The sequence below is a fragment of the Lontra canadensis genome, unplaced genomic scaffold (genome assembly GCF_010015895.1).
Source record: "Lontra canadensis isolate GAN:19392208 unplaced genomic scaffold, GSC_riverotter_1.0 scaffold17, whole genome shotgun sequence".
Taxonomy (NCBI): Eukaryota; Metazoa; Chordata; class Mammalia; order Carnivora; family Mustelidae; genus Lontra; species Lontra canadensis.
Window position 1 is genome coordinate 22,920,367 of NW_022631011.1, and position 26,154 is coordinate 22,946,520.

The window sequence follows — 26,154 nt, forward strand, 5'->3', positions numbered from 1 at the left end:
TGTGTGTGTGTGTGTGTGTGTGTGTGTGTGTGTGTGTGTGTGTGTGTATCTGTGTGTATTATATAAAAATACCCTTCTGGAAAGAGTGGCCCATATAGACATGGTAAGCATTTATGAATTGCAGTCCTAACGTCCACTCCCCTCTTCACTCCAGTTTTCTCAGGTATAGTCTGAGGACTGACCCACTCTAGTTTTACCAGGGGGCCAAAGAAGGCTAAGACCAATCAGACAGCTACCTCATCTATGTGCTTACTTCAGGGATGACAAATAAGGTCAATTCGACCAATAAAACTGAAGAACAGGACTTCTGATTGACATATTGAGGAAACAGTAATCCCTTTTCCACTCAATGTAGCGCTGGAGCTGCTGGCAACCAACACGAAATAATAAGAGAACAGACACAGAGCAAAGAACCACACCAAGGAACTGAGCCAAGAAATGGAGGAGGAGATAAATCAGGGTCTGAAGTCACATGAGCTACTCATTCAAAGATGTTATCAAATGTCTGCACAGCATCTAAAATGGACCAAATACTATGCTTAGCACTTTCCATGAATTAACTCATTTAATCTTTACAGCAACCTTATGGAGGTAATTATTCCACTCCCTCCTTTTTAAAATGAGAAAGGAGGGATGCCTGGGTGGCTCAGTCAGTTAAAAGCATCTGCCTTTGGCTCAGGTCATGATCCCAGGGTCCTGAGACCAGGTCCTGTACTGGGCTCCTTGCTCAGCAGGGAGCCTGCTTTCTCCCTTTGCCTACCTTCTTCTCTCTCACTCTCTGACAAATAAATCTTTAAAAAAATAAAATGAGAAAGGAGGCACATAGGAGTTAGAGAATTTTCCAGTGGTCATAGAGAAGGGCAGCAATTCTTAAGCACTTTGGTCTCAGAACCCCTTCACATTCTTAAAAATGATTTTAAAATTCATACGGAAAGGAGAAAGACTTAGAATAGTCAAACAACTTTGAAAAAGAAGGAAAAAGTTGGAGGACCTTTATTACCTGAGTTGAATGTTTATTATAAAGCTATAGTAATGGGTACCTGGGTGGCTCAGATGGTTAATCATCTGCCTTTGGCTCAGGTTATTACCCCAGGATCTTGGGACAGAGCCCCACGTCCTGCTCCCTGCTCTGCGGGGAGTCTGCTTCTTCCTCTCCCTCTACCTCTCCCTGTGCTTATGCTCACACACTCTCTCTCTCTCTCAAATGAATAAATAAAATCTTTAAAAAATAAATAAATAAATGAAAATAAAGCTATAGTACTCAAGACAGTAGGGTTGGCATCACATAGCTAAAGACACAGATCAGCAGATCAGAATACAGGATCCAGAAAGACTCACACGTATGCTTAATTGATTGAGGACAAAGGCACAACAGACAACACAGTAGAAAAAGTCTTTTCAACAAATGGTGGTGGAATAACTGGAACATTCACATGCAAAACAATGAGCTCTGATACTTTATACTATATTTAAAAACTAACTCAAAATGAATCATAGTCCGATGAAAGACCTAAATGTGAGACAGAAATCCATCAGAATCCTAGAGGAGAACACAGGCAGCAACCTCCTTGACCTCAGCCACAGCAACTTCTTGCTAGACACGTCTCCAGAGGCAAGGGAAACAAAGGCTAAAATGAACTATTAGGACTTCACCAGGACAAAAAACTTTTGCACAGCAAAGGAAACAGTCCACAAAACTAAAAGGCAACCTACCAAACCATATGGGGGAAGATAATGCAAATGACATATCAGATAAAGGGCTAGTATCTAAAATCTATAAAGAACTCATCAAACTCAACACCCAAAAAACAAAATATCTGGTCAAGAAATGGGTAGAAGATATGAACAGACATTTCTCCAAAGAAGACATACAAATGGCTAACAGACACATGAAAAAATGCTCAGTATCAGTCATCATCAGAGAAATACAAATCAAAACCATAATTAGATACCACCTCACACCAGTCAGAATGGCTAAAATTAACAACTCAGGAAACAATACATGTTGACAAAGATGCAGAAAAGGGGGAACCCTCTTATACTGTTGGTGGGAATGCAAGCTGGTGCAGTCACTCTGGAAAACAGTATGGAGTTTCCTCAAAAAGTTAAAAATAGAGCTACCCTAAAACCCAGCAACTGCACTACTGGGTATTTATCCAAAGGTGATCTGAAGAGGCACTTGCACCTCAATGTTTATAGCAACAATGTCCACAATAGCCAAACTATGGAAAGAACCCAGATATTCATGAACAGACAATTGGATAAAGAAGATATGAGGTATATATACAAAATGGAATTATTACTCAGCCATCAAAAGGAATGAAATCTTGCCATTTGCAACAACCTGGATGGAACTAGAGTGTATTATGCCAAGTGAAATAAGTCAGTCAAAGAAAAACACCATACGATTTCACTCACATGTGGAATTTAAGAAACAAAACTGATGAACATAGGTCAGGGAAGGAAAAATAAAATAGGCTAAAAACAAAGAGGGAGACAAACCATAAGAGACTCTTGACTACAGAGAACAAACTGAGGGTTGCTGGGGTGGGGGGAGGTTGGAGGGATTGGATAACTGGGTAATCAGCATTAAGGAGGGCACTTGATGTAATGAGTACTGGGTGTTATATGCAACTAATGAGTTACTAAATTCTACCCTGAAATTAATAATACATTATATGTTAACTAACTTGAACTCAAGTTAAAAAAAAAAAAAAAAGAATCATTGTCCTAAAAGTAATAGCTAAAACTTAATACACTTCAAGTACAAAAGAGGAGAAACCTTAGTGACCCTGGGTTTGGCAAAGATTTTTCATATAAGACACAAAAAGCACAAACAATGAAAGAAAAATTTATAAATTAGACTTCATCAAAATTAAAAACTTCTTCTCTTCCAAAAACACCACTGAAAGAATGAAAAGACAAGCCACAGATGGGGAGAAAAATAAGTGCATGTCCCATATCTGATCTAGAACTTGAATTCACAGACCCTTAAAACTCAATAGTAAGAAAAGAGCTCAACAAAACAATGCACAAAAAATATGTGAACAGGCACTTCATCAAATACTATGTGAGTGACAAACAAGCAAATGAAAAGATGTTCAATATCAGTAGTCATTGGGGTACCTGGGTGGCTCAGTCGGTTAAGTGTCTCCCTTCCGCTCAGGTCATGATCCTGGAGTCCCAAGATCAAGCCCTGCATTGGTCTCTCAAAATTCTCTCTGCTTCTCCCTCTTGCTCTGCTCCTCCCCTGTTCATGCTTTTCTCTCTCTCACACACACTCTCTTTCAAATAAATAAATAAAATCTTAAAAAAAAAAATCAGTGGGTGGCCCTGTCCATTAAGCATCAGCTTTTGGCTCAGGTCATGATCTCAGAGTCCTGAGATCAAGTTCCGCATCAGGCTCCCTGCTCAGTGGGGAGTCTGCTTCACCCTCTGCCCAACCCCCTCACCCCGCACCTGCACCCCAGCTGCTTGTGCTCACACCCTTGCTCTCTCTTTCTCTCTCTCAAAAATAAATAAATAAATAAATTTTTAAAATAAAACAAATATATCAGTGGTCTTTAGGGAAATGGAAATCAAAACCCCAACATACCACTATGCACCTATATGAACAGCTAAAGTTAAAAAAAGAAGAACCAAACAACTTTCAGTAAGAATTTGAAACAATTCATCCAGAATTAACTATACTTAGTCCATAAACTATATTCCTACATACACAGTTCTGATAAACATTTTATCAGAAACAAATTAAATTAACCATAAATATAAGATTTGCATTAAAAGATACCTCCAGTAGTACTGAACTAAAGATTAATTTACTTACTGTGTTTTTGGATGGCTCCCATGCAGCATCGACCTTCCCCACATCTTGCATATCTTGGAGCTGACGTAGTTGAGACAAGGTGTGATGCCTCAGAGCTTCATGCAAAGGAGTATCCCCATCCTTATCCTGAATATCTAATTTGGCACCTGCACGGACCAAAAGCTAAAAGAGAAAGGCATCTCATTTTGCTAAGGTGTCTCTGGCCCATAAGAAATTACTACGTATCTAAAGTAACAGACAAAAATCAGAGAGGGAGACAAGCTGTAAGAGACTCTTAACTATAGGAAACAAACTGAGGGTTGCTGGAGGAAAAGAGAGTGGGGGGTGTGGTAACTGGGCAATGGGCATTAAGGACATGTGATGTAATGAGCACTGTGTATTATTTGCAACCGATGAATCACTTAACTCTATCCCCTGAAAACTAAACTAAACTAAAATAAAATAGTAACAGTGACAGAGCCCCAGACCTACCTGAAGGGGATTGCCACTAAAGCTAATTATCTTTATATATTCACTTGCTACTCTCAAAATTCCTGGGGCTCCTTTACAAATAGTGATGAGCTCTGTTTACTCAAATATATTGAATCAGAGAAAACAGAAAGAAATGAGAACCAGTATGTGGCTTAATTCATCAACTCTAAGATCAAGATAACTGGGAGAAATTTAGGACTTTTTTTTTCTCCTTTTATTTTTTTATTTTTTTAAAGATTTTTTCTGGGCACCTCGGGAGGCACCGTGAGTTGAGCATCCAACTCTTGGTTTTGGCTCAGGCTGAGATCTCAGGATCATGAGATTGAGCTCCACACTGGGCTCTGTGCCCAGTGTGGAATCTGCTCAGGACTCTCTCTCCCTCTCTCTTGGCTCCTGCCCCCTGCTCACTCACTCTCTCAAATAAATAAATAAATCTTTAAAAATAAAAAAGATTTTGTCAAGTAATCTCTACAACCAATGTAGGGCTTGAATTCACAACCCCAAGATCAAGAGTAGCAGGCTCTACCAACTGCGCCAGCCATGCACCTCCTTTTTCTCCTATTAATTTCAGATATGTGAGTTGGGATATTTTAAGTACTTCCAATAGGACCAAATCATAAATGTTCACAATTCTTCCATTACTTAAAGAAACAAGCAAGTTATCTATTCCTTATCTATTCCACTCTCTTTGGTCAATTTTCTCCAAATGTATAGTCATAAGGAAAGTCCAAAAATCCCAGATAAATGATGAATTTTTAGCAAGAGGAATTTTATTTTTTTAGTATTTAAATTTTTTTTAATTTTAATTCAATTATCAACATAAATGTATCATTGGTTTCAGATAAAGGTCTGTGATTCAGTCTTATCTAACACCCATTGCTCATTACATCATGTACCCTCTTTAATGCCCAGCACCCAGTTACCCCATCCTGCCACCCTTCTCCCCTCCAGCAACCCTCAGTCTGAGCAAGAGGAATTTTAAATAACAATAAATGTCAAGTGTCTCCTAAACTACATCTTAAATAAAATGAATAATTGATACACCTCAAAGATATTTTAAGCAGTAAATATAACTTTTTATTTAAGACTTTACTTACGGTGCTTTACTGATTTTCCTAATCCTTTCAACAAATGCTGTCAGAGTTTTAGAAAAATATCATACACAGAAGCCAATCTCAAGCATATGGTCTTACCTATACTGGCAAATTACTGTTTTGGGGTGGTCTGTTTGTTTTGTTTTGTTTTGTTTTGTTTTGTTTTACTTTGTTCCAAAAAGCTTACATAAAATGTCACTCTAGGACAGTGTTTCTCAAACTTGAACATGCATGAAAATTACCTGGAGGACTTGTTAAACCACAGATTGCTAGTTCCCACCCCTGGAGATTCTGATTTGGTCGGTCTGAGGTGGGGCCCAAGAATTTTCTACCAAGGTCCCAGGTGATGCTGATGCTGCTGGTTCAGCTTCTAAACTTTAAGAATCACTGCTCTACAAAAAAATTTTAAACCGATAATCTTTCAAATATTTTCTCTGGAATATCAGGTTAGTCAAATAAAAATATATATTTCAGCTTTTTTGGAATCTGTGCAGCAAACGTCTAGCCAAAGCTTTTAACTGTAGTTCACTCTCAATTATATAAATTAAGAGGGAATGTACTTTTTAAAAACCAATTTATATGTTACTTTGAAATTTTCTGATTTAATATTTTGGGAAGTCAGAAGTCTGACAACAAAATTATATAACAGACTTTGAATAATCACAGTTTTAAGATTTTCTCTATTATAAATTAAAACTCTTTACCCAACTGATGCAAAATATTAGCCTAAAATAATGACTTTAAGATCTAACTATGCCTTTTGAAAAATCGAACTTGAATAATTTTCAAGACCTTCTAGAAATCTGTCTGGTTAAAACACAACTACAAGGTAAAAGTTTTGTTAGTAAATACTTTACCCTCACAATCTGTGTGTGCTGTCGTTCAACAGCAAGGTGCAGGGCAGTTTGCTGGTTCACATTCTGGATATCCAGGTTAGCGTTACCCTGAACAAGAAGGACAAAGTTTACATACTCATAATTTGACAACCATGAACACTAAAACTATAACTCTTCATGAGGAATTAATAACACAGAACACTGCTGACCACTTTCCTCTCTTCTAGCTACACCAACATTGTTCTCGTAATAGCTACTGGCAATACAGCAACTGGATGGGGTAGTAAACTTTCAGAGATGGAACAGCAAGTTTACAATAATTATTTATTATGGTGACTTCATATAGGAACAGGTAAAGAACAAAGTTCAGTACAAGGCTTAAACACAGCTCCCTCTCAATCTCCATTATACAGCAATAGAAATAATTAGCTCCTTTTAACTGTAAGTAATATTTCCTAAAAATTCTATTAGTGACTCTTCATATTGGATTTAGATTTACTTTAATGACCTAATAAGGTCACCTCCTCTTGCTGCATGACTGAGCTCTTATTCAGTGAAAAGGAACTTAGCTGGAGGGTGAGAAGACAATGTTTAATTAATTAGTACATAAAAATACTTATTAAAGGGAAAGCAAAAAGTCCTACCAGGGTCCTAGCATAGTCACAGCACTATATGAGAACAGCTGATTCTAATGACAGAGGAAAGAAACGGAGAAGCAAAATCCTGAGCTCACTGGCACAGAAGGACCTAAAGCTTCAAGAACTTAAGCAAGCATTCTGCCATTTCATGCTCATTTCCTCAGCTCTAACACAGTCATAGTACAAACTATTTCAGAGTCAGTGTGATGATGGGGTTCAGGATGGGCTGCCCCAATATAATGCCACCTTGGCATACTGATTATTTTTAATTAAAGTTACTTAAGAAACAGCCAGTGCAAGGAAACTCTGGCCTTCCTTTGTTCCCCTGAAAGCAGGAAATAAATTCCCTGTGAAGGCTATCCTCCCTGCACCTGGAGGGTAGAAGGCATCCTTATTGCCAGAGATGAGGAATTAAGGGCCAAGAATTGACTATATAAACTTTGTTACTTCATTTATTTATTTGCTACGCCAAGTGCAAACCCCTTTGTGAATTCTCCCCAAATAACTATTTGTTTAAAAGGTATAAAAGCTGCCTGCTTCGGTCACTATTCAAGTCTCATGTCAGCATGCCTGTTCTCAAGTGAGGGATTTTCTTTTAAGTTTCCTAAACTTTTCCATTATTAGATTTTCCAAAGTAATATTCACTGTATGATATACCATAATTCGTTTACCTAGACTCTAGCTCATAAACATTGGGCTTGCTTCCAGTTTGAGGTTATTACAAATAAAGCTGCTACAAATATTTAGTACAAATATTTGTGTACAAATGTTCTCTTGGGTACGTACTAGAAGGGAGGCTGCTGGGTTGTACAGTAAATACATGTTTAACTTTATTAGGAAATGTCAAAATGGCTACTTTGAAAAATGGCAGCAATGTATATGAATTCTAAATGTTCCACACCTAACCAACATTTGGTTAAGTTTGGTCATTTTCATTGGTAGGTGATAGTAGTAGTAGATTAGTAGTATTTCACTGTGGCTGGAATTTCTAATCCCCTAATGAACTATGGTAATTGAAGCAAAATCACAGGAAATATGATCAACATACAAAAAACAACTTTTTCTGTATGTTTACAATATACAATTAGAAACTGAAGGCTTAAACAATATAATTTACATAGCATGAAAAAACTAATTAAAGATAAATCTAAAAAAAAAGATAAATCTAAAATGTGCAGAGCAATCAAAATGTCAAGACTTTTTTTTTTTTTTTTTTAAGATTTCATTCATTCACTTGACAGACTGAGATCACAAGTAGGCAGAAAGGCAGGCAGAGAGAAAGAGGAAGGGAAGCAGGCTTCCTGCTGAGCCAAGAGCCCAATGCGGGGCTCGATCCCAGGACCCTGGGATCATGACCTGAGCCGAAGGCAGAGGCTTAACCCACTGAGCCACCCAAGCGCCCCAAAATGCCAAGACTTTTTAACAGAAACTAATCATCTTGGGGCGCCTGGGTGGCTCAGTGGATTAAAGTCTCTGCCTTTGGCTCAGGTCGTGATCCCAGGGTCCTGGGATCGAGCCCCGCATCGGGCTCTCTGCTTAGAGGGGAGCCTGCTTCCCCCTCTCTCTCTGCCTGCCTCTCTGCCTACTTGTGATCTGTCTATCAAATAAATAGATAAAATCTTTTTTTTTTTTAAAGGAAAAGAAACTTATCATTTGATTCTAAAATCTATAGGGAAATTCAAAAGATCTAAAATACTTTAGTAATTCTGAGAAAGAAGAACAGTGAATGAAGTTGGATGACTTATTTTAACTGATTTCAAGACTTACTAAGAAACAATAACCAAGATAGTGTGATACTGGCATAATGTCAGTTATCTGTATTTTAGATTGAAAAGGAACTTCTCACAATTACCAATGCTAACAACAGTAACTTTAATAATAAAGACTAGTAAGTCAATGGTATTGTAATAGCATTGTATGGTGACAGATGACAGCTACACCTGTGAGCACAGCTTAATGAACCATTCCAATTGTCAAATCACTATGTTATATACCTGAAACTAACGTAACATTGCGTGTCAACCATACTTCAATAAAAACAATAATAATTAAGCCTTAAAATGGCAGAGTAAAACAAAGTTTAACTTTTGAACTATTTTTTTAATCTAAACTAGAATTCTATAGTTCAGGGAGTATCTACCTTATAATGTGATGTTAATTACACATAACGGACAATTCACTGAATTCTGCTATTTCATCTTCTTAACTAGACTATAAATTCCTTGAAGTCAGACAGAGATCACAGATAATTCTTTGGTAACTAGTGCTTCTCTATGACATATGTATTTATAAATTCTGCTGAAAAAATCATAAAACTACAGTAAATAAGTTCCCTTCAAAATCCAATCTCATAAAAATGTAATGTCATCTTATTTTAGAGATGAATGAATGACTGAAGTGAACCTGTGCTGCTATCCAAGCCACAGATTCCCAGAGTCCAGCAGTTTTCATGACCTGAATTCCCAAATCCAGGCTGCAGCCTGGTGTTTCTTGATGGCAACTGGCCACATGAGCTTAGATACCAACATAATGGTTCTTGGTCCTATGGCTGATGGATACTTCTACAACAGTGGCAGCGAATCTGAAAAATCTCTGTTCACTGATGCCTATGTCATAGGACCAATCCAGGAACTGTGTAGGAGAGAATTTTCAGGGCTAAGGGATACTCTCCACCCCCTTACACACACATACACACACAGAGCACTATCCTCCATCCAAGAACCAGTGTAGGCAGAAGAATGAATATATACCGTATCTGAATTTGCATCCTCATGGGGTTTTACCGTAACCTACCAATAGGCAGTTGATGAAGTAATAGATAAATGAACAGTAATGGTCCAAATCATTAAAATTAAATTAGAAATTATGGCACAGCTTTTCCTACCTGGTGTACCAACAGTTCGGCCACTTCTACGTGATTGTTAAGGGCAGCCAGATGCAAGGCAGTATAACCATCATCTTTCTTCTCATCCACAATCCATGGTCTTGGTAATTTAGATAGCAAAACACGCATTGCACTGAAAATCAAGTTTACATGACTTTGGTATTAACATAATTTGATATTTAAATATTTCATTATTTTCTTTAGAAAAAATATATAAAGGAAACTTCTGAAATCAAATAAAAACATCCTTTTTTAAAGAAAATTATGCCTTCAGTGGGCACCTGGGTGGCTCAGTGAGTTAAGCCTCTGCCTTCGGCTCAGGTCATGATCTCAGGGTCCTGGCATTGAGCCCTGCGTCAGGCTCTCTGCTCAGCAGGGAGCCTGCTTCCCCCTCTCTCTCTGCCTGCTTCTCTGCCTACTTGTGATCTCTGTCAAATAAATAAATAAAATCTTAAAAAAAAATTATGCCCTCAGAGACAAATGAGTTATATTTTTTTCTAAATCTCTAATGTGCAGCTTTTTGATGCTTTAAGAGGTAAACTATCACCATTTGGGGAATATAATCAAACTAGAATGGGAGTGTTACAAGCGGAAAACATTATGAGAAGGAAAAAAAAACCAAAGGGGAAAGAAATATTTCCTAACAAGGACATATACGGTCTTATGGAAACTCCTAGGTTTAATCTGAATAGTATCTATTAATGAAAGAGTTAATAAAGAACAGCCAGGTAACAACAATAACAAAGTAGGAATAATAGTGATAAAAAGACAAATTTCATATAACTGGTAGATTATCATGAATTGCAGATAATAATCTCATATATGTCATTTAGCAGTGCTAAATCTAGTTGAAATCAAAACACACAAAATGGTAATTATAATTTAATATTTAAAATTTATGGATCAATTATTTCCAGAGCAAGAAAGACAGTTATCCTAAAGACCATCAAAGAGTAAAACATAAAAGAGAGCAGGAGAAGTAATTATCAACAAGTGATACTTCTTTAAAAATAAACTACTGGGACTATATAAAAATAAAAAGCTTTTAAGCAGCAAAAGAAACCATCAATAAGACGAAAAGGCAACCTACTCAATGGGAGAAGATATGTGCAAATGATGTATCTGATAAGGGGTTAATATCCAAAATGTGCAAAGAATTTATACAACTAAACTCCAAAAAAACAAAGAATTTTGATTAAAAAATGGGCAGAGGACCTGAACAGACATTTTTCCAAAGAAGACAAACAGATGTCCGACACATGAAAAGAATCTCAAAATCACTAATCATCAGGGAAATGAGACATCATTTTACACCTGTCACAATGGCTAAAATCAGAGACAAGAAATAACGTGTTGCTGAGGAGATAGAGAAAAAGGAACCCTAGTGTTCTGTTGGTGGGAAAATAAATTGGTACAGCTACTGTGGAAAACAGTATGGAGGTTCCTCAAAAAATTAAAAATAAAAATATCATATGATCCAAAAATTCCACCACCAGGTATTTACCCAAAGAAAACAAAAACACTCATTTAAAAACATATGTGCACCCCTGTTTACTGCATTATTTACAATAGCCAAGAAATGGAAGCAATCCAAGTGTCCACTGATAGATGAAATGGATAAAGAAGATGTGGTGTGTGTATATATAATGGAATATTACTTGGAAATAAAAAGGATGAGATCTTGCCATTTGTGACAACAGGGATGGACCTAGAGGATACTATGCTAAGTGAAACAAGTCAGACAAAGAATACTGTATGATTTAATTTACATGTGGAATCTAAAAAAACAAATGAATGAACAAACAGCAGAATAAGACTTATAAATACAGAGAACAAACTGATGGTTGCCAGAAGGAGGAGGGGTATGGGGTTAGGACGTAGGAGATACGGGCTTCCAGTTATGGGAAGAATAAGTCAAGGGGATGAAAGGTACAGAGAGCATTGAGAAGAAAGTCAATGATATTTAATAGCACTGTATGGGGACAGTTGGTAGCTACACTTGTGGTGAGCATGGCATAACATATAGAGATTTTCAATCACTATGTGTACACCCAAAACTAATATAACACTGTGTGTCAACTACACTAAAATAAAAAGGAATTTTTTTTAAATGATGTGTCTTAAAGAAAAATCTAGCTCACTCCCAAAAAAGAAAAAGTAAAATTAGAAGTAACTTTTCTTACCATATACCAGTAACTTTTCTTAATAGAAAGATTTTATGTGGAAAACTCATAAAATTTGGAAAAATCCTCCCTTAATATATTTACCTACTATTTTGTTTAAGACTGAGAAAATGACTGCTCCTATAAAGTGTTAGACCTGGCATGGACTGCATTCATATACATATATTAGACATTAGAGCTTTTCTCACTCCTAACAGAGGATTTAAAAACAGAAATGCTTTTAAAATTGTTCCAAGAGAGTATTAAAAGGCAAGAAATGATAGAAGGATACATATTGGGATAGTTTTTCCTAAGGTGATATTTATGGGATAAATATCTGAAACAGAGAAATGTTTACACACATATGGAGAAACAGGCTGAAGATGCAGAATAAGAGTGTATAAATGAAACTGTAATTCTCTAAAATAATGAGAATATGCCTAAAATGCCCAGACTGTATTTCTTTAATGGTAGGGGTCTATGAATCCCATGTAGGAAGCCCAAGAAATCTCAGAACAGGCTGTGGAGGATCCAAGAACCTCTAAAATTGCTTTTAATCAAATTTTAAAACAAGTTTATAACCCAAAGTATATTGAGAATTACAGTGGCTGTTACTAAAGTTATAATCACTGCTTAGGGGAGAGAGAATTCTTTGGAAACCTATGGAAAACTACAGACTCCCTCTACACACCCCCGCTCAGAGAAAATGCACTTTATATTACACTGCCTACAATTTTGAGAGAGTCTACAAACCCCTAAATCCCGCTTGTGGACCTCATACAGAGCTCAGGTTTCCTGCTTTAGTTCACTTACAGTAATTACAAGAATTCTAGTCTTCCTCCTTTGCTGGAGTAAAATAAGATACTAGATATAGGGGCACCTGGATGCCTCAGTTGATAAAACATGTGTCTCTCTTTTTTTTTTTTTTTTAATTTTTATTAACATATAATGTATTACTTGCCCCAGAGGTACAGGTCTGTGAATTAATTTCATGGTTGAGTTCGAACCCCACATTGGGTTCAGAGATTACTTAAAAATAAAATCTTAAAAAAGAGAAAGATGCTAGATATTATGTAACTTTTCCTCAGATTCTTAATGGGGAAAAGTACTGGTACCACCCGGTACTACTGAATGTTTGGATTTGGCATAATCATGATGCCAATGCCAAACATTATCTAGTACTCTACACATTTGACTATGTGAGAAATGGAATTTATAAGGGTTTTATGATTCTTTTGGTGAGTTTAGAAGATTTAAGTATTAAATCAGGTGAGGAAAAAAGTTTTATTAAAAACAAAATGTAATTATAAGGTAATAATGTAAACAGTGATTTAAGCAAAATCTGTGACAGATTATATTGAAAGAAATAGTGGTATTAGATGATGTCAGTAGTTTTAAACCTTCATTTCTCATGACATGGAAATCAGTATATATCTACAATTGATAAATTTGGAAAACTGCAGGATAAGCTGGAAGTTATTGGGGAAGGGATGTAGGGAGGGAGGGATAAAGCAGAACACAGTCCTTTCATTATAAGCTTTATAGTAGTATTTTTTTTTAAAGATTTTTATTTATTTGACAGACAGAGATCACAAGTAGGCAGAGAGGCAGGCAGAGAGAGAGGGGGAAGCAGGCTCCCCGCCAAGCAGAGAGCCCAATGCAGGGCTCAATCCCAGGACCCCGGGATCATGACCTGAGCCGAAGGCAGAGGCTTTAACCCACTGAACCACCCAGGAGCCCCAGCTTTGCAGTAGTAAGTATTGACTTAGTTTTGCATATATATTAGATTTTAAAATTGTAAGTCAAAACACTAAAATAATATTTAGGCTAACTATGTGAAAATCTTTTATATTTGCTACTTTAGTTCTTATAGCCAAGATCTATAAATATGACGGCAAGTTTTACATTATAAGGTGTGGCTCATGCTTTCACCAAATTTTTTTTTTTTTAGTCACATTATTGAATAGATATCCTTGAGAAGATGATTCATATGAAACCATGTTTCCCACTACCTTGCATTCCTGTTTCAGAAGTACCTTCCCATTTTAGGCTGCCAATAACTCAAAAGAAAGAAATGGAGAGAAGAGCAATTCCTTCTCTGGGTATAAGCTATCCACTGAGATGGAGCCATCAGTAACTTGTTCTTATGGGCCTGTGCATTTCCTAAGTGAAAAAGCTAGAGAAAGCTGAGGTCTCTCGGGAGGAAGGGCCAATGGCTCACAAGGGTAGTGAGGCACTTACACAGAAATAGATGTGTATTCCTGAAAGCCCACTGTCTCTCTACCCTCTCAGTGCATTTTATCTTTTTGCTTTTCCCTTTCAGTACAAAATGCGTAACTGAAGTATCAGAGCAAAAGCAAGATGGTAATTCCAGGATACTGTCAAAAGTGACAAAAATGATCCCAGTCCCTTCTAGATCACATTCTATAAAGTCCATCAAATCCTAATACTAAAACGTAAAACTCAGATTTTCAGAGAGCAAGTTTTCACTTCAGAACCAATCCATTCTGTTCATTAGTCCCACTTACGTGGGGTGGGCAATCTGAGGAGCCCACAATCCAACCAGGCATGCCAGCTGTCCCCTGCAGCGCTGGTGTTCCCGAAGAGGAGACTTCTGCTGCAAGCACCCAGGCCCACAGGTTTGCTGGGACCAGGGTGTTACCAGCTGAGCATATTAATAATTTGACTGCATCAACAGGCTCTCACCTATGGAGCACAGTATATGAGATTTGGAGGTATTTTCCCTAATGCCCAAATACTCTTCTTTCATTCTCAGTCTGGTTGTTTTCCAAGAGGTTAAGGACAGGGATGGTTGAAAGATAAGATCTTACTACCAGCTAGGCAGGCATTTGTGAAGACTGCCAAAGAAGCATTAAGTTCCGGAACAACTAACAGTGGTGCCTAGTATAATCCCTGGCACATGGTAATACTCAAAACGTTTGCTGAATGATGAACAAATGAGTTCTAAGAAGTAGAGGGACAAGCAGCTGTCTACATTGGTATGTAGCAATCAAACAGCACTAGGTCCATTTTTAGGGCCTGCCATGCTTTATAATCTTTCTTCAGAGACAGGCAACGTTTTTCTAAACAAACCCAAGTAGGTAAACTGTGGAGTCCTACATATTAATGTGAAAAAACATTAGAATAGCACTACAGCACACACTAGGTGTTCGCTGAATGCTTGCTAAGTTAATGAACAATCCCTCAAATAATAAAGCTAATAAAGTCTGTTAGTCCGGAATTCATAAAGGAAACTACTAAGAAAGGTGATCAATCCCAAGCAGAAGTTCTTTAATGCCTACTAAAAGTAGGTAAGTATGTGATATTCTAAACATATTTTTCTCACCTCTACCTGAATGGATGCAGACAAGAAGCCTGGAAAGATAAATACCCAGATGCTATCCATGGTAATCACTTTAATAATAAATAAATATAGCTGGGTTTTATTTCCTTTCATTTACTTACAGCTGGTGAACAGACATTAGTTAGATGTTTTTAAATTTTGGGGGAGGGGATTTTATTTCCGCCCACCCCAAACTTTTTTTTGACAGATACCATAATTAAAAGGTTCATTAATTTAGCCTAATTTCATGAAGCAGGAATTTGGTAATATAGAACTTAGCTCAAAATGAGAAAGAGATATGCAACAATTCAGGCTGCAGAAAAGATGTACAGCTGAATACTCAAGAATTCTTTAAAGACAACCAAAATTATCTCTTAAATGACCCGTCAGTTCTTAATTCTCCTTCCATGTATAAGCCAGGGCCCCGTTTTACTTATCTTTATGTCACCTTTGTATGCCTAGTAAAAGGAGCTCAAAGTTTGGTTGAATGGAACAAAAGAAGATACAATCAAATGAACAAACATTTTCTGAATATAATGGAGGCAAGGAGATTACCAACCTGTTAAATTTTTGGTATACTTTCAAGTCCTCAAGAATGGTAATTCCCTAACTGGTTTCGTTATTACAGACCAGAGTAGGAGTATGGTGTGGCGGTAAGGAGCTCAAAATCTGAACCCAAACTAGCTGGGTCCAAATTCTGGCATTAGCAAGGGGAATGGCTGGTGACTTGAGCAGGTTACTTAACGTCTATGCTTTGGTTTCCTCATCTATAAAATGTGAGAAGAATCACAGATTCTATCTCGAAGACGTTGTTATGAAAATTTAAAAGGGTTTAGAAGAGTACCCAGCACTTCACATTTGCTTTAAAAACAAAAACAATTAACCACAACAACAACAAAAAACCTTTCACTGCTACAAAATGGTTAGGAAAAAATGAGGTGATTTAGAAACCTGAAAATTAACCTATCTTAAACTGAGACATGTGTCATCTTCTCACAGTATGTGTAAAAAGTATTCCAATGTCTAGGAAAGCTGGCTCTTCAAAACTGTCAAATATCTACAGAAGCACTTTGTATGTCACTGCTTTAAAATAGCCATCCAAAATAATTCCCCTGCTATGGTACTAAATGCTAAAGACAAAAACAATGTCAAGGACAAAACTTCCCTTACAGGAGAATGAGCTTAAAAAAATGGTAATAGTTTTTCTTAATTCTGAATTGAATCAATACTTTACAGAACACTGTATCTGAATTAAGAACAAGGTATAGATATGGTTTAGGAAGAACAAAGTTTCTCTTGGGCATTTTTAGGTTTGTAAAATCTTAAAACTGTATATCCACAACTACATTAGATTTGATGTTATAATATTCTTTTCTCCTTGGTTAAAAAAATACATTTCAACATTACAATATATTATGAATATGCTACTAAAATTTAGAGCAAGAGTATTTTTGCTCTGAAGCATATACTATTATGTGGCAACATTACAGATTAGGTTAATGACTGTTTCATAGTCTCCGGTAAACTAGAAATGTTATAGATTAGGTTAATGACTAATTCATAGTGTCTGGTAAAGCAGAAATAATCATGCCCAAATGACATTTCATAAAATCTAAAAGAAGGAAAAAAATACTTTACATTTGAAAATGGAATAGAATAAAAATGAATTTTAATAGTTCTGTACGTAAATATAGTTTCAACATAAAAGTACGCAATTATTCAAAACCATTCTAGACCCTGTTTCTCATCTAAGCACTACAAAAAGTTAACTGAAACTGACACGGAATTAACTGAAACTGACATGGAATTAAGTTTTAAGTAGCATTTTTCCGAGATTTCACATTTATACACTACTCTTTTCTCCCTTACTGATCTCTCTCCATCTTTAGTATATAGGTTTTACTTACCATTTCTACATACTTTCCACTAAAATATTATTCCTTAAATTTAAAATGTATGTGTAGTAATAACTAGCTCTAAAGATAACCCTGCAAAATCTCTTCAAGCCTTTAGTTACATAAAGTATCATCATCCATAATATTTTTTACCAACAAAAAAGTTACGTTATGAAATATATTTTGGCAGCAGAGAGATTTTACTTATTCCAGGTCTGTCTCAAAACTGTCTTGCAACTAGCCAGGGTAATATTTTTCCTCCTTCCTTTTTTTCTCTGCAGTGCTTCTAAGTATAGTGACAGCCACATCAGGCTTTCCTAGTCTCAGCGCAAGCTCAGTGAAAATCTGGGAAATGTAAGTGGAAACATGAGAGACCGCTTTATTTGGCAGTGCTTTAAAAAAAAAAAAAAAGGGGGCGGGCAGAACAAATGGCAAAGCAGTGTTTGGACCGCAGGATGAACAATCAATAGGCAGAAAGCAAGATAGAGGCTTCCTCAGCTTTTGGATCGACAATCGACAGCTGAGAGACTATTTTTTGCTATGGTTGACTAAATATGGTCAGGGAAGAGAGAGGCACAAGAGAGCCTGTTTGCCTGGGAGTGCATGTTTCAAATGCTTAGCTGCCTATAAAGCTGTAACAGTTTAGCCTGTGGCCACTGAGAGAAGAATATAAGTTAACCTCTGTAGTGACCATGTGGAAGTCCTGACCTTGCCTGCAGACTTGACCTCTGGATATGACAAGGTGGCTTCACTGCAGATCTACCAATTAATTCTGGAAACTAAAAACCAAAACCAAACAAACAAAAAACCCAAAAAAACAACTTCACAGCAAGAAAGATACAGAACATTTCCTGAGAAGTCAGAAGAACCTAATGTATTCTGGTGGGCAGAGGAAAATAGGGTGAATGCTTAGTTACTTGGGGGGGAGTGAGGCGTGTTTTGTTTTTTGGCTTTTTGTCTTTTTTAGGTTATAAAATTAACTTTCCTGCAACTTTCTCCCCTCTTCTGAAGCATTTCATCTGAAAATAAGCGAAGGCTCCTTTTCTTGGCCATTATATCAACTCTCCTTCGTTGCTTAACTTTCTGTACAGCAGATACAAGGTACTCGTATCTGTGTAATACTGGTAATATGACCTTCCAAATCAAATGGCCAACTTTAATTCAATTTTGTTGTTTGGGTTTTTTTTTTTAAGGTGAAGGAAAGGGAGAGGGACAAGATGGCTTATTTGGGTTCTTTTGTTTGTTCATTTGTTTTTCAAATGTATCTTAAAAGGTGAGGTTCTGTGTTCACTGATCCGGCCCCCTTGCTTCCTTCGGCTTATGAAAAGAAGTGCTGAATCAGCGAACAGAATGAAGGAACCTCAAGAGGAGATGGCTGCTGCTGCTGTGGCTCTCTAGGTCATTATCTCTCTTCCTCCTGCAAATGCTGCATGGCACTAAGCTTACAGGTAACAGTACCACAAGGCCTGCACTTTTAAGGATGCTTATGACTTTCTGCATGCTTACCTATTATAGACTCGATACATGCTTCTATTGTTAAAGTTTATCTAGGCATTGCCTAATTTCACAGTTCAAACAGACAGCTTATGCAGCATAAGAAGGCATGTTCAAGTATCTTGGCAGATAATTCTTGATCTCAAAAATGTACAAATCCATTACTGTAAGTGACATTACTAAAGATTTGGTCTTTGTTTCAGATTAAATAATGACTTTGCATCCTTAGTAAATCACATCCTGCTTCGAAAGTACGCAACGTTTTAAAAACTATTAACTGTCTATTTCAAGGTTTAGCCAACTAAGAGACTTGGCAGATCAAAAAATACTTCTTAATGCTAACTTTTAGTTGGTACAAAAATAAATCAGAATGTGCATGGTAAATCCCAATAGTGAACGGCTGAAACTGCTGTACGCTGGGCCACTACTGCTACATTCTGATTTGCCCTCTAGATGCTGCACCAACTTTTCATCACAGGCTGCAGAAATTCTACTCTCCCTGCCTTTTTGTTTTCTCCTTTCCCAAATGTGAAAATTTCTTACATTGTTCATTTAAATTAACCTTTTAATACCACAATAGTTAAAGGCAACTCACCAACTATAATGTCTTTTCAAGCTAAATGATTACGCTCAAACCCCTGTGCCCCAGGCTAACACCTTTCAATTATTTTCAGTAAGACTTTAGAAAAGTTGACTATTCTGGTAGTTATCCTTTTATTAAAAAAATTAGAGAATCAAAAGAACCAAATTCACCAAAAGTAGATATTTATACATCTTTTCAAATGTGTATTCAACCCCCGCCAAAACAAGGCACCAAAATGCAAAATTCAGGTAAGTAACTAATAAAGACAAAGGACGGAGAAAGAAGTTTTCAAATAATCATGAGTTCCTTCTCTGTGACCTTTAAAACAGTAACAAAAAGTCCATCATCTTTAAAAATTCAGTTCACTCACTCTAAAAAGATCTAGTTTTTCTCCTTGTTCTTTCAACTTTACAGTCAATATCAGAAGTAGTACTAATTGCTTAACTGGTTAAGTTTTCAATAAGACATCTAGTTTTTAAAAAGAATTTGCACTGAATTCATTACTATCTACTTGTAGGATCTAGAAGCAAACTACAAAATAAGAAGAAATTCACTCTGAAGACTATGAAGAAACACTAGACTGATTTTACCAATTTCTGAAATAATACTCTGTAAAGACTCCACTGATTCTATGAATCTCTTGCAAAAACAACCAGACCAGGACAAAGTTCAACAGATAACTGGTTAGTGTTTAGAAGTATCTATGCCCACCGAGAACAAGGAGCCATAAATGGCACTAATGCCATGCTTCAGGTAAATCTGCTATGGTTTAGTCTTTGACAGTCTCTGCAAATGATCTACCACGACTCTGTATCAGTAAGTTGAATGTTTCACTAACGAATGGGAAAATAAAACATGTCATGTTTTTACAGCTAACAACTTAGTAAAACCTACTCAGAGTACATACTTCTTTATGTACCCATATGAACATACAATGCTATGGAATGTAAAGAAGTATGTATTTTTGGTAGGCAACAAACTGCCAGGAGGGAACTACACTGCAGCTAAAAGAAGCCCTTGCTTCTTTCTGTGTGAATGACCTTCATATGGTAAATTAACCTGGTATCAAAGAGATGACCTTTGGCAATACTAACACCATAAAAATGTATCTACTACTTTTAGATGGAAACTAAATGTTGCAAAGATTTCTACTTTGTGAAGAAAACAAAGTTTAACTAAGGAGATTTAAAATTATCATGAAACTCCTTTTAAATCTTTTAAGTTTAAAATACGCTATGCTTTACATTTTTAAATTAAGTACTCACATGATTAAAATTTGGATACAGAAATCAGTATTACTAGAACAAAAGAGGGATAAACATGACCTATGTTCTCTCTCCACAATATGATCTTAATTAAAGTATGTATCACATTAGTAGGATCAACTGGTTTGTTAAGAATAACAAGATATAACAAAAACTGACATCATTACATTTTAACAATTTTCTTGATACATTGATAAGTATATAGTCTACTGACATTAGAGGAATTTCTGAAGCAAGTTTTGTTGGTTTAAGCTTTTCTGAAAGCTACATAGTCATAATTGGAAAAGACTATCTTTTAAGTTAACACTCTATTCTCAAAAAAAAAAAAAAAAAAAAAAAAAAAGGTGATGTTGTTCTTAATCAGGTCCTTAACCCAGTCTTTGCTTTAAATGCTGTCAGTATGTAGAAAAAATTAAAACCTAATATTTATGCATGAAAAATGACAAAATTCTGGGCCATAATTGTTGGTTAACAGGGCACATTGGTAACAGATTGCCAAATAATTAAAAGAAATTTATTATCAATATTATCCTTGAATCTGCTTTCTCCAAAGGGGAACATAAAATGAAAATGCTATAGTCAAGTAACCAATTTAACAGACAGAATAATCATCTTTCACTGGTACTGTGCAATAGCAATTCAATATTTACAATCATGATAGGGTCCACTATTTGTAGTGTGTTGGAGGTATCACAATATTTTTTTGTACCTTATACAAAACTTATTTTGTATAACATAGACATATATTAACAAAATAATAAATAATAAAACTGCTCTCTATACTTTAATAAGCAGTACCTGCTTCAAGCTTTTTTGGAAAAAAAGAAATACTAATATTCATATATTCTAATCATTTCTTACTAAAAGTATTATTTCAACTGGAATATTCAGACATGTATAAAAAGCACAATGATAAATGAAAATTCTTATGCGTCCCAAGTTGAACAGAAATGGCTATAAGGTTAACTACAGTTATAACTGAAAATATGTATGTCAAAAGTACAGGTTCCCCTATAAAACTAGACAAAGTATATTACTATACTCATGATTTGTAACATTATAAAATTACTGAGCATTATAAAATTGTAGAACAATTTTATCCATTATTCTGTAGGCACGAAAGTTTTTAATAATTATTTTAAAATATCCTGGTGTCAAAGTCTTATTGCTCTAATATTAAGAGTACATAATAATCCTCAGAAAATAAAATGACAGCAACTGCTATTCATTTTAAAAAATAAGATTATATACTGGTTTTAGTGCTTACAAGTTTAACTGAACATATCTGAGTCTTTTCAATCATTCTAAAATGCCACATCCATTGCTTAGATCAGCTGTTCATTTTTAACTGAGTACATAGTAAACTCTGGGCATCTGCTGACACTGGTGTAACTCAAACATTTCAACTGTCTCTCTGACAGGGATAACAGATGCTGACATTATCAAATGCTGTACTATTTTTTTTCCATGGCCTCTCCTTGCCCCAATATGGCCAGTATATGAAACTGAACTGCCATCCAAAAGCACACTTGAGCAACTGGATCTGCTAAACAGCTCCCATATAACTAGTAAAAATAGAAGCCAGTTTTATTGCTATCTTCAGCACTTAAGTCCAGGCAATTTAACACCTGTTTCATTTCTATTAGAATAAATGGAAAGAATTGTAGTTACATTAGTTTCACCAGCAGCATGATACTTAACAATCAACAGATGCAGAATATACTTAATATGATAACTGTTTGAATACTGCCTGAAATAGTGTCAGCCTTTTCCCAGTTTAGTTCAAAACAGTAACTGTTTCTTTATAGGTGAAGTGAGTGAGTTACTTATAAAAGTAAGTGAAAGCACTTACTTTATAGGCAAACCATAATATCTCAAAGTTTTATTTTGCAAGTATATTTCATAAGATATCCCTTCCCTGATACTGAAATGCAACACAAATCACATTATAACAAACACCTACTGTACTGACTTTTAAAGTATTACTCATGTAGTAGACTTTAATACTCAAATTTATTGATTATAACTAAGCACCGCAAGTCCATGTATTATTAAGCTGATAATGGAGGTAACTAGGCAATCTGTACCCAAAACGATGGAGAACTCAGGGAAATAGACCTTGAAAAGGGTTAAATTACTAACCTATGATTAGTAACACTACATAAGCAAAAACAAAGAAAAAATCTGGCATGTATCGTAGTTCCTTTCAACACAAGTCCAAGCAATACACTGAACACACGTGTGATCTATTTATAAACCAAAGGGCAGAGGTACTTTCTTAAGGCCGCTCATTTTCCTCCACCCCCTCCCTGTCAGCAACTTGCTATTACCCTCAAGTATAATACTAATTAAAGGAGCAGTGGTAGAAAGGTTACCAGTACTCTTCCCTAACCTATTAGCATACTTCCTTGGTTCACTGCCTAAAAGATAAATACAAAATAGTATTCTGAAATACATCAAGGTCTGTTTGTTCCTTTAAATCCTATTGGTTTTAAAACAGGTTATTGTCTACACTTAAGAATTATGCAAAGCTGTACACTGGTAATTCCTTAATGCATCAACAAAATGTTAAAGGGTAAAGACTTCTACTCCACTCAAGTAGGAAATAGTAGGAAAAGTGCCTTCAAAATAGAAAAGTTGACACGTAATGACTGAAGTACTGATATGAGAATCTCTAACATTTGTTGAAAGTCCATAACCATAATTGTACAAATAAAAAGCATTTCAACTCTTTCGTATCCCAAACTAGCAGCACTGCAATGCTTTGCTAGAGCTGGTAAAATGGAACCAAATCGCCTCTTCAATGGATTTGGTCCCCTTCAACCAGCTGTAGCTATGCATTGATTACTACAGGACAGCCAACGTTTTTCATTTATGAATATCAATCACATGTCGACTAGTTTCAGCTTATTTAAGTTATTCAGATTGTGGTTTAAATCAAATAATTTGTTACTGTTAATTCTTCTTGGGAGAACCATAGGGGTTAACAATGTTTAGAAAAAGTTTTATGAAAAATGTGTGGATGACTTATGAACTGCAAATAAAATAATTTTACTTATTTACCATCTTGGTGGGTTTTTTTAATCCTTCAGAAAAGAAATGGTAATAAAATGTAGCCTATACTGCATAATAAAAAAATACACTTCCTCCAAAGGAAGAAAATATTTGGGAAGGTCACCTAAAACCTACAGTATGGTTCCAAAGAATGGACATGCACATATTTTAAATTAAGGAAAAACATATCATTAAATAGAATACTCTAGAAATGTTGGGTCATTATTTTCCACAGGATTAGCATTTAATTTGACTGCTATTTATCTGAATATTGATAGATAAAGGTAAAAAAGAAAACGAACGATTCTGCAGAAACTGCAGAGACTGCAACAGTATCTAGTTCTTCCAACCATAAAAGTTTTTAACCTTCTGAAAAGAAAGGAAATGGGAAGCATTCACAGCTTTTTACTATGTAGGTATTTCACCTTTCCATACTCAGTTGTAAAATAAAGATCTCTTCTAATAATAACATCCTATGACTCTCCTCACAATCCTCTTTGGCCTTCACAAAAAAATATAGACACGAACCTCTCTCTCTCTCAGTGGAAAGAAAATGAAGGAAGAGGAAAAATGACAAGTTATCCAACATCCCTCTATTTTTCTTACTGACTGCAATACAACTATAGGTAATATAACATTCTTTAACACATGGAAACAAACATTTCAGTAATTAATGAAGGGTTACTAATGGTAAGTAGCAGTTTAAAAAGCTACATGTTCACACAATTTTCAAAAGACCACTCCTCTATTTCAAAGTTAAGATCACCCCTTAAAAGAAAGTAGGCAAAGGAAAATATATATATAAATAAATTTTATCTCTTCATTCAAATTATTAGGCCTTCCTGCTCATATTAATCACATTTCAATAAGCCACATTAAATATATTTATGTATTACAAGGCACATCATGTCTGAGAGTGGATGTATGGCATACAACAGAAAATGGATATACTCTAAGTATAGTACCATTTAATACACTCTCAGCTATTTTTTATATATAGCACTCAGCATGTTCAGAATTTACAAGAAAAGAAAAACATTAAACACAAAGATATGGTCTGCATTATCAAATCTTCATATATTCAACGTAGTCTTATTTACTAGGTCTTATTTCGGAATTTAAAACATTAAATAAAGGTATCATAACATTCCAGAGGGGAAATTATGAGTTGCTCACATATTCCGTAAGATTTAGTATGTGCCTTTGTGCAAATAAAAAGAGATAAGTAAGAAATGACTGTGAAGTTATCTTAGCACTAACCTAAAAACACAAGTGTGTCACATTATGTGGTCCATTCATATTTTGCTATTACTTTTCACACTCGATTTATATTAAAGAAAGATTTGTAAATAACACTATATAAGGTAACTTCATAATACAGTTAACAGAACCTCCAAAATATCTAAATGGCATCAGTACTTTCAAAATACTTAGCTGGTTTTTGGCTAGCTCTGCAAAGAATACTGCTAATTTATTTTCATGCCTGTGAAGATCTAAAACATTAAGAGCTAAAAATGCAACATCCTCATTAGAAAGTACCTAAGTAATGTGCCAATTAATGTTTAGTTTTCATTTTCAACAACAGAAATGCTTCCTGCTCTTCATTTAAATCTGAAATTTCACCTATATGCAAAAAAAGGTAATATGGCTAAACTCTAGGGAAAATAATCTCTAAATATCAAAAATAAGAAAAAGCATAGTTCTTGGTTAAGATTCCTGAAATACAAAAAACTTTATTAAGTCATACTGTAACTGCTATTCTAAAATGTCCCAAATTTTATAAAGCATGATACCAAAATATTCAGTGTCTCAGAATGAAAGCTTATATTGTCCCCCACAATTCTGAAAGGAAAGAAACCGCTTTATAATTTTAATGTCTTTATTTCAGTTATTGTTATACCACGAGGAAACATCAAGATCTGCTTTGAAATCCAGAATCTACATTGATCTGAAGTTTTGAAATCTATATTTCAAAGTATATTCTTCAAAAATATTGGACATCTAAACGTATTTTTTATAACCAGGGATATTATATTTTCTTTTTAAAAAGCACAGTTGGGACACCTGGGTGGCTCAGTCAGTTAAGTATCTACCTTCAGCTCAGGTCATGATCCCAGGGACCTGGGATTGAGCCCCACATTGGGCTCCCTGCCCAGCAGGGGTCTACTTCTCCCTCTCCTCCCTGCTCATGCTCTCTCTTGCTATCTCTCTCTCAAATAAATAAAATCTTTATAAATAAATAAATAGCACAATCAATAACTCTACTGTCATTAACTTATTGCTGAAAAATTATTACTACTTACTAACAGCAAAGCTAAGGAATAGAATGTTACTTTAATCTCACATATATACACATGCACATATAAACTTTGGAAACTTTTGCGTATTGTTAACCATAATAAACTGAAATAATTTTAAGTGAACATTTGTGCTGGTACTAAGTTACATTTGCAGTGATATAAGTGATTTGCTGTAGAAATAATATATATGTATTCTAATAAAAGAAAAATCTCAAAATTAGCTACGAATTATATTAACTGAAGTATCATCAACTGCAATTAATATTGACTACAAATGAAATTCAACAATTAAGCCAAGTATACTAAAGA

The 26,154-nt window shown here is 35.5% G+C and overlaps 1 protein-coding gene and 1 long non-coding RNA gene across 3 annotated transcripts in view; one reads left to right on the plus strand and one right to left on the minus strand.

Annotated features, from left to right (window-relative positions):
• MIB1 (mindbomb E3 ubiquitin protein ligase 1) overlaps positions 1 to 26,154 on the minus strand; it is a 134,599-nt gene that overhangs the window by 15,855 nt on the left and 92,590 nt on the right. Inside the window, exons 13-15 of the mRNA XM_032859780.1 lie at positions 9,750 to 9,882; positions 6,249 to 6,335; positions 3,827 to 3,988 (exon numbers count right to left, since the gene is read on the minus strand). Coding sequence (XP_032715671.1) covers positions 3,827 to 3,988; positions 6,249 to 6,335; positions 9,750 to 9,882 — 382 coding nt within the window. The remainder of the gene's footprint in view (positions 1 to 3,826; positions 3,989 to 6,248; positions 6,336 to 9,749; positions 9,883 to 26,154) is intronic.
• On the plus strand, positions 17,622 to 25,595 carry LOC116868943. 2 transcript variants are annotated; one of them, XR_004382923.1, is made up of 4 exons: positions 17,622 to 17,891; positions 18,423 to 18,547; positions 19,744 to 19,979; positions 25,434 to 25,595. It is a non-coding gene; the product is annotated as an uncharacterized LOC116868943 (long non-coding RNA). The 2 variants fall into 2 exon arrangements; XR_004382922.1 differs by having other exon boundaries at positions 17,624 to 17,891; positions 18,423 to 18,597.